This window comes from Gracilinanus agilis, chromosome 5 (assembly GCF_016433145.1).
Source record: "Gracilinanus agilis isolate LMUSP501 chromosome 5, AgileGrace, whole genome shotgun sequence".
NCBI lineage: Eukaryota > Metazoa > Chordata > Mammalia > Didelphimorphia > Didelphidae > Gracilinanus > Gracilinanus agilis.
This window is the reverse complement of record NC_058134.1, coordinates 43,632,348-43,645,316: the sequence shown is the minus strand read 5'-3', so window position 1 is coordinate 43,645,316 and position 12,969 is coordinate 43,632,348. Positions and strand designations below refer to the sequence as shown.

At 40.4% G+C, this 12,969-nt stretch overlaps 1 protein-coding gene across 1 annotated transcript in view; it reads left to right on the top strand.

Moving 5' to 3' along the window:
• Window positions 1-12,969, top strand: part of SACM1L (SAC1 like phosphatidylinositide phosphatase) — a 50,024-nt gene that overhangs the window by 10,023 nt on the left and 27,032 nt on the right. Inside the window, exon 2 of the mRNA XM_044678613.1 lies at window positions 9,712-9,809. Within this exon, the coding sequence (XP_044534548.1) occupies window positions 9,712-9,809 (98 nt within the window). The remainder of the gene's footprint in view (window positions 1-9,711; window positions 9,810-12,969) is intronic.

The window sequence follows — 12,969 nt, the reverse complement described above, 5'->3', positions numbered from 1 at the left end:
TGCCATGAGTATTTGTTGAGTTTAAATGTGTCTTTCCCCTCTGTCTTCGATATCCTTTGAAGTATATGTCTGGTTGTGATATACCTGGCTTCAGGGACAGGGGAACATCCTGCTTTGAAATCAAGTTCGGACCAATTTGGCCCTTAAGCTAGAAGTTTTCAACCCATGATCTTCTCATTCCAGTGATCGAGCTTTTGCTTATTCTCTTTTCTTATATTATCTGAGCATTTCATAATTCTTCCAGAGGGAGCCATGAAACCATGGTGTTTGTGTTCTCAATATAAGTGTACAACCACAGCAACAAAATTTAGAATAGGAGAATGGTGGCAAAAGCTGTTTATTTTCCACCTGAATGACAAAAGAGTGAACTTCTTAAGAATTGTAGTTCATTATAAAATTATAAATTTGTAGCTATGATATGAATTTTATAGAATAATAAAAATAAAATAAATATATAATATAAATAACATAATATATTATATATGTATAAAATGCATAATATAAATATATAATAAAATAAAATATAATTTTAAATTTTAAAATAAAAATACTAAAAAAATTTAGTAAGCTTTATTCTCTCCAATCAACAAACATTCAGTGTCTCCTATGCTTTATACAGTAGAACAAGATAGATTTTGTTTCATAAGTTTTTTTTTCTAACCCTTACCTTCCATTTTAGAATCAATTCTGTGTATTGGTTCCAAGGCAGAAGAGTGGTAAGGTCTAGGCGCTGACATACCCAGGGTCACAGAGCTGGGAAGTGTCTGAGACCAAATTTGGTCCTAGGACCTCCAATCTCTAGTCCTGGTTCTAAATCCACTGAGCCACCCAGCTGCCCCCCCCCCCCCCATAAAGTTTGTTTTTTGTTTTTTTAATATAAACTTTTTCCCCCCTTGGGTGCTCTCTGATAGTCTTTTAAATTGCCTTCATGTCATACTGATACAATTCTTTTTGTTGAGGTATTCTTTTCTTGTTTGTTGAGATATTCTGTGTATTGACTCCAAGGCAGAAGAGTGGTAAGGGTAGGCAGTGAGGGTCAAGTGACTTGCCCAGGGTCACACAGCTGGGAAGTGTCTGAGGCTGGATTTGAACCTAGGACCTCCCTTCTCTAGGCCTGGCTCTCAATCCACTGAGAAACCCTTGTTGAGATATTCTTAATATTCAAGATAGAAATTGTCTGAATTGTCTTCTTGTAAAGGGAAAATTTATCCTGTAGAAGAAAAAAATCATTAAGGATTCATGAAAATCATTTTGAAACACATTTATTAAAAAATATAACAGAAATAATGATCCTTAGGCCCACATGAAGTTTTCCCTCTCATTGTAAGCTAGCACTTCTCACCTTAGAAGACCTCAGAAGGAGACATTAAGGAACAAATTGTGGTTGGGTCAGCCAAATTTGTCATCATACTAGAAATAGCAGCTCTGCCTTCCATGGTAGACTGTTTAGACCATTTTAATAAATGAAAGGCTTGCAGCAAAATATTGCAGCAAAAATATTCATATATATCATGCATAAATGCTATGCTAAATATTGGATTTATTAATTAACATCCCATAAACCCCCAACAAAATATTGTTTTTTGGTGCAGCAATTATAAAATCTAATCATTTTTGTTTTGGAAGGGGTGAATTCTCTAGGAGGGGCTGTGGGGTGTAGTGAGCTTATCCTACACAACAGAATACTATGAATTACTAATTTTTATAAAGTATGAATATAATTTTTAGTGCAAAATTATTCATTCTTATTCCATACTTTTTTGGAGGGTGGGGGAGTAATTCATTTGTTCTTCACTGATTTAAAAATTGAGTAGATTCTTTCTCTTTTCTGTTTTGTTGTCTCAAAGTCAGGTTTGGACCTCCAGGACATAGATCTCAGTGCTGTGCCTGCCCTCTGGTTGCCTGCATTGATGAGGCTCTCTTGATGGCAGGGAGATGCTTTCTAGCTTCCTATTGCTACTTGTCCCCAGAGTCTATGGCCTTGTCCCGATTCAGCCCTGTTGAGGCTTGACTGGCTTCTTTGGCACAGGACAGGGTGGTTTCTTTTCTTCCTTCTTCTGGAAGGTGGAGGGGTTGAGTTTACCAGCTGCCAGCTGTTTGCTTTAAGGAGATATAGCTCACCATACTTCATACTGATGTCTTAGGTGAGCAGCTTCAACAGGTCCTCAAACCCAGCTGAGTTCTGGGCTTTGGGCCTGGAGTTGAAGACAGAGTTCAAGTTTTGGTCACAAAGACCTCAGAACAGGTGGAATTTCTAAGACATCAATAGCCAGGCACTGCCACTGAGGACTTTCCTTAAGACTTCTTCAGAGAGATTGTTCTCTTTGGCCTCCTTGTCCGTATGATAGCACCATCCTTCTAACCTCTGCCTAGAGCAGCTTCAGGAACCTGTTCTCTCCAGCAGACCCCAGGAGGGGAAAACTGGGGGAGAGCTTGATGAAGTCTAGCCAGTGGCCAGCTCGGGAAGTTGAGAAATTCTTGAGGGCTTGGTACTCCCTGCCTGCTTATGTCTGTGATCTGATGTGTGGATATTTTCCCCATGACTTTCTCTTGTCTTGTCTGTGTTTTCTTTTGACCTTAAATGATATTAAGTCATTTTTATGCTCTTTAACATGGCATTTAGTGATCATTGCTTTTTGACAATTAAAAAAAAAGATTGGTAAGCTTTTTATTGTTTTAATTTTAATTTAATTAATTAATTTATTTTTAAGCCCTTACCTTCTGTCTTGGAGTCAATTGGCTCCAAGGCAGAAGAGTGGTAAGGGTAGGCAATGGGGGTCAAGTGACTTGCCCAGGGTCACACAGCTGGGAAGTATCTGAGGTCAGATTTGAACCTAGGACCTCCTGTCTGCAGGCCTGGCTCTCAATCTACTGAGCTACCCAGCTGCCCTGGTAAGCTTTTTAAAGTGAGCATAGAATCTTTATGATTCCAAGGCAGAAAAATCGTAAGGGTTAGGCATTGGGGGTCAAGTGACTTGCCCAGGGTCACATAGCTTGGAAATACCTGAGGCCAGATTTGAACCCAGGACCTTCCATCTCTGGGTCTGGCTCTCAATCCACTGAGTCACCCAGCTTCCTCTTGTGGGTGTTAAAGTTGGGAAAAAGAGAATTTATGAAAAGCTCACTAATAAGGATTTTTTCAACTAACATTTAAACTTGGGATCTGTTAGTCTTTTCTTTTATAATAAATATATTCCCCTTATATTCCCTAATATAATATGACCTGAGACAAGAATTAGATTGTTTTATAAAGCTAGCAAGGCAAGTTCCATGATTCTAGGCTACTGAGCAGAATTTATAGGGGCAGCAGTGTGCTTTTCTGGAAAAGAAAGAATCTACTGCACATTGATGGGTAAAGTATAACGGGTATCCTAGTTGTTATATTTACAAATGCATGGGAGAAAGAGGTAAGAGATTGCTGTGAGTGAGGAGCTGGGGTTAGTGCTAGATAAGAATAATTCCTGTTATCTGACAGAAGGAAGGAGAAAGGAATTAGAGAGTAGCCAATGCTGAGGAGATCTTGCAAGCCAGAGGAGTGGGAGGTGAAGGCTTCAGCTGCCAGAAGAAAACACGTTGTTCCAAGCAGGGAACTTTGCCAGAACAAGTTTGTTAGGGAATTTCCCCCCCCCCCCCACTATGCAGACAGAGCCCTGTATGATTTTTATTTATAGTGAAAATAGAAGTGTAGGATTCACTTTTCACAAATTTACTTCATAGGCAAATTTTAGAATGCAGCAGTTATGTCAAATAACCTAATGCTTGTCTTTATAAGAAAGCCTAATTTCTAGTTAATCAGCTTCAAATACCAACAACATATTAATTTTTTTGATTAAGAGTTTAGATATTCTAATCTATAGTAGCCAACAGCATTCTGACTTCTTAAAGGAAATATGACATCTTAGTTGGCTTTACGCAGCCCTTGACTGAGCATCACTTTCTGGGATTCATTGTCCAAAAGTCTAATAGAAATTTTCTGATTATTTTTAAATAATCTTTTCAAAAGATGAAGTTATCACATCTAACACAGGGGAATTGAACTCTGCTCAACCACCAGGAACCCCTAAAGAACCTGAAAATTCAGAGACCTGAACAGAGACCTCAGAGGCATCACTGAACCTGCTTCCTTGTTTCTTTTAATTTAATTGGTGGCTCCTCGATCAGTGTTTATTGGCTTAGAATTGAGTGCAAAATCAAATGGCTTAGGACAGTGATGGGCAAACTATACCCAGATGGGGCCCCCTGAAATGTTGTATCCAGCTGTGGGACATTATTCCTAATCTGATGAATACAGTGGGTAGGATACAGTGCAATGAAACTTCCAAAGAGTTGCCTTAGAAACAGACTGACAGATGAGTATTTCCTTTCCTTTGGCCCCTCTTTAAAAAGTTTTCCCATCACTGGGCTAGGAGAAGCATCAGTGCCCACCTCTAGCAGTATAAGAAGGAAGTTGAAAACTTTCCTGAAGCTCAAATGTGGGGGGCACCATCTTATTACGGAGCAGTACAGTCATGGATGTTTGCAAAGGCGGGTACAAAAACAGGCTAGCAGTGTTCACTACATGTAGTTGAAGAAGGCAGGAATATACATAACATTTAGAAGTATTTCTGTAAAAAATATTAAATTAAATGTTTTAGCACTTGGAGGAATATTTCATTTATCTGGAAAATTAATTCATCTGTGCCTTCCAGTTAAAAGCATTACTGTATAGTTATTTGTACAAAATGATTCATAAGAATATCATCAGATATGTTAATTATGCAAAAGTGATTCATAAAAATACCATATTTGTTTTAATGAGAGCAATATTTTTTCCACATCTTTGGTTCTACCTAAAGCTCAGTTATTTTGTAAAAAAGAATGTGTATACCTCCACATTTGAGACTCCTACATACTTAGTGATATGTTAATATTGACTTTGGCAGTAAATTTTGTATTTTTATAATAAATAAAAAATTATATTTTGTTTATGCATTTTATATCACATGTAGAATAAAAATCTCTTTTAAAATAATAAGCTATAATGTTTGCCTATATCTTTCCAGGTCAGTCATGAAGGAAATCTGTTAATCATTATTAACCAAGTATTTTGGTCAGAATATATACTGTTCAGTTTATCCTGCATGTTCAGAACTCTTTTGCATTTCATTTCCTGTGTAATGCAAGCTCTTTGAGGGCAGAAATGGACTTTTCCCCTTTGTAATCTTCGCGCTTAGCACGGGGCCTTGGATTTATCTCACGAATGCGCCTGATCTTGTCGATTTGGGCATTCCCTTCAGAGATCAGGGCTATCCATCCTGTGGAGTCTTGGCTCCAGACGGCCATAAACTTGTCGTGGGGGCTTCACCCAACATGCCGGTTGTCTTCTTTGCATTCTCTTGACATGGCATGAAGATGGGATGTAAATATGGGCCACCCCGCCTGAGTCATAGGAAGCACTAGTACGTGCTCTGTCTCGCTGCGCCCCTCCCTTTTCCTTGGTTCCTGGCTCCTCCTTTTTTCTGGCCATTTATTTCGCTGAGGTTGAGCTCCACTTGAGTAGCCATAAAACATCACCAGTAGAATATGGGTCTTAAGAAGATGGGCCCACATTTCGGGGATACATTTGAGGTCTTTACAAGCATCGGGCAGTTCCACAAAGGCTCTCCGGCCTCTCTCTGCTCCGTTCTGGACCCAGCTTGGTCGTCCTCTCCTCTACGCCCACTGCTCGCTGGACGAACTGTTCGGCCCGTCCACTTCAGGGCATATCATGGGCCAGACGGTGTTCATTCTTTATTCCTTTAGTGTTTCCTCTGCGGGGAGTAAGAGCAAACTCCGGAGTGATTATGAATCTTATTTATGAACTCCAGGTTTGTTTTGGACGTCCTTCACAATCGGGGCCCAGCCTACACGTCTAGCCTCATGAGACATCCGACTTCTTCCCGGACTTTAGGATCTTGACCAGCCGGTCCTCTTTGTGGCTCACGATGGTCCCTGAGCCTTGCCCTGGCTGGCCACCAGGAATGCTTGTGTGCTTTCTAAACCTTTGCTGCCTCCCAGGCCTCCTCTAAGGCAGAACTCAACTGAAGCACGGCTTGTGCTCGAAGCCTTTCTGGTGCTCCTGACTGCCTTGTGTCTGTGACCTTATGAATGTTTGCATTTATTCGGTTTGTATTTATGCTGTGTGTGTTTATATGTGGACAGACACACCTCAGCAGTACTGCAGATTTAGTTCCAGATTGCTGCGATAAAGTAAATAGCACAGTAAAGTGAATTGTGAAGTTTTTGGTTTCCCAGTGCATATTGGTTAGGTTTACCTTCTGGGATCTATTACTTGGACATTAGTATTATTTCTTAAAAAACAACGTACTGTACATACCTTAATTGGGCATTTACCTGGGGCAGCTGGGCAGGACAATGGATAGAGTGCTGAGCCTGAAGTTGGGGAAAGACTCGTGTTCCTGACTTCAAAGGTGGCCTCAGACACTTCCTAGCTGTGTGTCCCTGGGCAAGTTTCTTCATCCTATTTGCCTCAGTTTCCTCATCTATAAAATTAGCTGGAGAAGGAAATGGCAGACACTTCAGTATCTTTGTCAAGGAAACCCCAAATGCAGTCAACAAAGAGTTAGGCACAGTGGAACAACAGCAACAATATACCTTAATTAAAAAAAAAAAACACTTTAGTTCTAAAAAAATTTAACTAGTCATCTGAACTTTCAGGAAGTTGTAATCTTTTTGTGGGTTCAGGGTCTTCCCTCAGTGTTGATGGCTGCTGACTCATCAAGGTGGTAGTTGCTGTGACACTTTCCTAAAATAAGTCAGCGATTAAGTTTTGCCTCATCACTGGCTCTTTCTTTCACTTGACCACTTAGAGGGCTTTGTGGAATAGGGAGGCTGGAGAAGGAGAGGGAGGGAAAGATAGAGTGCTGAACCTGGAATCAGGAAGACCTGAGTTCAGAAATGGCCTTAGACACTCCCTAGTTGTATGATCCTGGGCAAGTCACTTAACCTCTATTTTCCTCAGTTTCCCTATCTGTAAAGTGGGGATAATAACTGCTTCTCCGACAGGATTGGTATGAAGATAAAATGAAATAATATTTGTAAAACACTTAGCACAGTGTTTGGCACAGAGTAGGTAAGCTGTACAAAGTTAGCTGATTATTGATCTTTCTTGTTGACTTGGAAGCATCAGTATTTTTTTGTTCAAAACATGTGTAACTTGTTTTTGTTTTTCCATTTATTTTATACTTTCTAAAACCTACTGTGTGCTGTTCACTATTCTAGGAGCTAGAGATGCAAAGAAAAAAAAAAGAAATAATCCTTCCCCTTAAAGAGTTTATATTCTTCTAGAAGTATACCACATGTACACAGAGCAGTATGTTCAAGGCAATTTGAGAATGGATGGGGCATGAGGAAAACTTAACTTGGGAGTAAGTGACTGCATCACTTGAGAAGATAAGAATTCTTCAAGGCAGATGTGGGAGGCATTACATTTCAGGCATGGGGACAGCTTAGGTGAATGCAGGGCCCAGGAAATGAGTGTCCAGCATAAAAGAACTGACTTGGCGGTGCTGCAGAGGGGGGCAGCCAGAGCTGAAGGCTCCTTCCTGGATGTCTGTTTGCACTGGGGAGAGGGAGTGTTCGTGTCTTCAGCTTCTTATTAAGCCCCCGTGTTTGGGGCAAGATCCTATGCTAGTTGTCGGCGTTTAAAGATAAAATGATACAGTCTGTGTTCTCTACCCATTGTAGACGGGTAAGTGTACAAATGTGTACAAACACCCAGAACTGGTTTTGTTTTCACCTGATGTCAAACGAACCATTGATTCACACAACCAATTGGGGCCACTTAGACACCTTCACTGTACAAATTATACAGCGCGGTGTAACAAAGTACACATTGCAGGCCGAAAGCTCCTCCACATGGCTTTTCCTGATGTGATATGGCAAGATATTTGCTGTATCTGGTACTATTACAGAGGATTTGGGAAATTTAAAGGTTTTATCTTTTTTACTTGAATGGGGGTGAGGAGGGGTAAGTCTCCTCTCAAATGTACTTTAGAAAGTGAAAGCGGCTGCAGTTCTGCCGGGTCTGGAGACATTCCCAAAATGTTCTCCTCTTTTTTTCATGGGCACATTCTTTGTGAACTTTTTGAGGCAGTATTATTTGCTTTGTTGCTTTAGTCTGCCTTATATATGTGTAGTAATGCTTGATCTAGTTGGCTGACTCAATGAAATTTATGATTACACAAAATATATTCTGTGATCATAAGTTGTCATAAGGTTAGTGTAAGGGAAGGAAGTATCTTTGGACAATTTGAAGTATCTTTAACTCTTACTACCTTATGAAAAAATGTAATATAGAACAATTGTAGTTAAATATTTATTGGAAATCTCACATTTGACCTTGTTTTATAGTCATTTTTTTGCATTTACTTTAATTTGTATTTTACTTAGGCTAATATTTGTTTTAATTTATATTAAAAATGTAATGAATAGAGTTCTGAAATTGTAGTCAAGAAAACCTGGATTCAAGTTTTGCCTTTTGACTTTTAATACCTTACTGACCATGGGCAGATGAGCCTCAAGCAGCTCCATAAGACTAAACCTACCCAATTGTAGATGTTTTAATACATCATTGGTGGGAGTTCCCTCACCAACAAAATTATGGACCCCCGACATGCTAATGTTGGACACGATTAAATGTCTAGAAATGTGTTTAGCAATATACTAATTACTATAGTAGATGACGGTCATCCTGCTGCCGTCTTCCAATTCATTGGTGTTCTGCTGCCAGGTTAAACTTCTTAAAGGATAGCTTTGATGGCACCACACTCCACCTCCTTCTTTCCTACCTTCCTTACCTCGTCCCCCGCCTAAGTCGCTCAGAAACCTTCAAACAGCCACGAACAAAACCTTAACATCATGCATTGTTAAAGGTAGAAGGGACCTCGGACATCGTGTAGAGCCACCACCTCATTTTACAGATAGAAAAACTAACACTTGGCAGAATTAGGTAAAAGGTGTGCACAGCTAGTAAGCCAAACCTTTTCACCTGCCATTAAGAGTCCATCCTATGTCCAGAGGTTTCCCACGTCAGGGATCTTGTTTAAATCATCTGCTAAACCCCAGGTCCAGACATCCTTTGAAGACTTTTCTCATCTTATGTAGCTGGACCTCTTCTCTGAAGGGTAAATGTCTTACCTGCCTTAGTTGTAAATCAGATATGTCAAACTCATTACCTCCTGAGTGTGCAGAAACCAGATTGAACATATAATTAGGAAATGTTTAACAAAATAAATAAAAATAAAATGCAATACGACGTCATTTGTGGTTTTCTCAGACAATATGTGGCCTTCAGGCATCCATTTCTACTTGGGTTGGACACCTGTATGTAAGTCACCATCGGAGGGGGAGCCCCGTTCTTCTTTGTGTCATCGCGTAGCTGCCAGCACAATTCAAGGGCCTGTAGTTTTTCTACCCAGTGAATATTGATTAAATGCAGAGATGCTGTTACAGTTAGTCTGCAGTGAGTATGCCAGAGCCTGAGTTGACTTGAGTTACCCAAGAAAATGTTTACGTGAAAGAATGCTGTAGCCAATCATAAATCTTCATTTGCTGGGGACGTTGGAAAGATGAAAACAAGAAGAAACAAGTTCCTATTAACTGCCAAAGTGGTGGGAAAGAAACCACTGAAATATGTTCCTTTTCCTTACTTGGCTTTTAATTTCTCCTCAGGCATGTGACCCCAGAAAAATTTTATGTAGAGCCTTGTGATGATCGAGTAGATGACGTGCTTGTCATTGATCGTGTCTCCACAGAGGTGACCCTCACAGGTACGTGGGGAGTCTGCGTAAAATGTTTCAGCCAGGAAAATTCCAGATCTCTCTGAGTTTGATGAGGATGACTGTCTGAACGTGCCTTATCACATAGTTTGCCCTGTGTAGTTTTAGATGTATATTTTCTTCATGGTATTACATATTTTTGATATAATATCTAAAAGAAAAGTACTGTTGAATTTCAGGTTGCACCTTTTTATTGAGTTGATCATTTAAAAAAACTACCTCTGGGCTTATATGTGGAAGATGATTATAATTGACAAACATTCCTGCAGTGTCATTTATAGGGAATTAGCTGATAGGATTTTAGTATGTTTTTATTTGTTTTGAACATACTTATAATTACTTAGGATGGTGATAGCAAATGAAATGATCAACCTCACTGGAATGCCTCATTGATATACATAATGTTGTGGAGCCAAGTTTGCTTCACTGTGCAAGTGTATTTCGGACTTGTGTCTAAGAAATGACTGACTTTTAAATGTACTAAATATTTTACCGGCAGATTAACCAGAATTATTGTTAACAATTTAAAAAAATATTATAAAATTAAACATTTTAAAAAGAGCATTTCTATTTAGACAGCAGAATGCAAAAAGAAGATTCTATATCAAGCTATGAATCTATTACAAATTAAGTTTTCTAATAGAAAACTTGGAGGTGAAAGACAAATTTTTTTTTCTTATAACCTTACTTTCCATCTTGGAGCCAATACTGTCAATACTGTGTATTGGCTCCAAGGCAGAAGAGTGGTAAGGGTAGGCAATGAGGGTCAAGTGACTTGCCCAGGGTCACACAGCTGGGAAGTGTCTGAGGCTAGATTTGAACCCAGGACCTCCCATCTCTAGGCCCGACTCTCAATTCACTGGGCTACCCAGCTGCCCCCGACAAATTTAAACATAGGAATTGAAATATTTAATTGGGCCTCTGGGCACTTTTGAATATATTAATGGAAGCTATATATTACTACATAAGGTCTGGACTTATGAAATATCCTCAGATCCTAAACCTTAGAGGGTTTAGGAAACTTTTAGGAAAAAATAGAGAAAATTAAATTTATTTTCACATTGACTAATTGCTACACATGATACAGATGTTTGTACATAATCTTATATCTTATATAAAGAAAAATATCATTGGCTCTTAAAATTTCCTTCCAGAATCTCTATTCGCATTTTGTAGAACAGTTTCTGTCTAGATTTCAAACCTTTTGTCAGACAGAAACATTTGTACCGTACTACAATTTTTTAATATTACAATCTCAGGAAAGAGACCTCAGAGACCAACTTTGTTGTTCAGTTGGGTCTGACTCTTCATGACCTCATTTGGGTTTTTTTTTTGGCAGAGGTACTGGAATGGTTTGCTATTTCCTTCTCCAGCTCATTTTCCAGATGAGGAAACTGAGGCAAACAGAGTGAAGTGACTTGCCCAGGGTCACCCAGCTAGAAAGTGTCTGAGGCCAGAGTTGACGTCCAGAATAGGAGTCTTTCAGACGGTAGCCCCAGTGCTCTCTCCGCCGTGCCACCTAGCTGCCCCAGAGACCAACTAGTCCAACCTGTATCTGAACCAAAAAAGCCAAACCTCCTGCAGGTCCTCCAGCTTTGGCTCAGTGGAGTCTTCCAAGACTTCCCATTCGGCCTTTAGAGAGCGTTAATTAGATAGCATCAAACTTCAGCCTCCCTGTTTGCAACATCCACCTTTGGGTGGAAAGTCACGCAGCCTTTCCTCATTGAACATGTACGTGTGCAGAGCTGAGAACAGGAAACATCCCAGGAGAAAGCAGGCGGGACTCCGCAGCCTCCCCGCACGGCCGATTCCCATCGGATCCTGGGGTCCCGGGGCCCCCCAGCTCCGCTTTCCCGTCCCTGTCCTTTTCCTGTTTGGAGGCCAGGCAGGTTCGGTGCGCTTGGCCTGAGCTCCAGGCCTCCTCCCCATCGGCGGCGCTTGGTCTTTGGCCAAGTTAGTGTCTAACCTGGCATGGAAGTGACCCCGGCTTCCTCATGGGTGACGCCAGAATTCTTAGGGTTTGGGAATGCTCCTTTGGCAGCTTTTTTGTTCGATAAGGCAGCCAGAAGGGGCTCTTTCAATTCAGTGATGATGATTTAATTAAACTAATTTGAAACCAAACTAAAATTGTTTATTTTTTTTTTTAAATCTTTATCTTTCTGTCTTAGAATTGAAATTAAGTATTGATTCTAAAGCAGAAGAGCAATAAGGGGGAGCCAGGGGGTGGGTTAAGTGACTTATTTAGGGTCACATAATTAGGAAGTGTCTGAGGCTATATTTGAACTCAGGATCTCTTGGCCTGGCTCTTTATCCATTGAGCCACCCAGCTGCCCCCAAGACATTCTAGTTGATCCCTCCTCAATCTGTCATCAGAGTGGTTTTGCTAAAGTCCAGGACTGACCATGGTTCTCTCCACTTACGTGCTTATTACTCAGTCACCTCAAATCAGAATTGAATTCCTTGAATTGGCATTTAAAGCTCTTCTCAGTCTGGCCCCTTCTTGCCCTTAGCCACAGACAGCCTCCTTGCTGTTCCTTACACACTGCACCGTCTCCCACCTCCATGCCTTTGCACCCACAGGCTGTCCTCATGCCTGGGATGCCCTTCTTTACCTCTGCTTCTTAGTATCCCTGGCTTGCTTCAAGGTTTAGCTCTGATCCCATTTGTGGACAGCTTTTCCTAGTTCTGCCAGCTGCTAAGGCCTTCCCCTCCATGGTGTCCTCCCATCCACTCTGTGTCATGTGTATTCCTATTTACATGTAAGCTTCTTGAAGCCTGGGGTGGTTTTTTGCTTTTCATCCTTTTTTGTTTTTTACATAAATTTTATTGATATCTTTGGTTTTTATATTGCCTTACTATCTCCCTGAGAGCCATACCATAAAACAAAGAATGTTTTTTTTTTTAATAAAAAGAGGAAGAAGAGGAAAAAAAAATTAGGAAAACTGATCAAGATGTTGTATTTGCAGTGTTACACATCTGTGAACTTCCCATTCTTCTAAAAGGAATAGAAAGAGGGGCAGCTAGCTGGCTCAGTAGATGGAGAGAGGGAGAGGCCTAGAGATAGGAGATCCTGGGTTCAAATCTGGCCTCAGACACATCTCAGCTGTGTGACCCTGGGCAGCTCCTTTTGCCTAGCCTCTTGCCAGCCTTC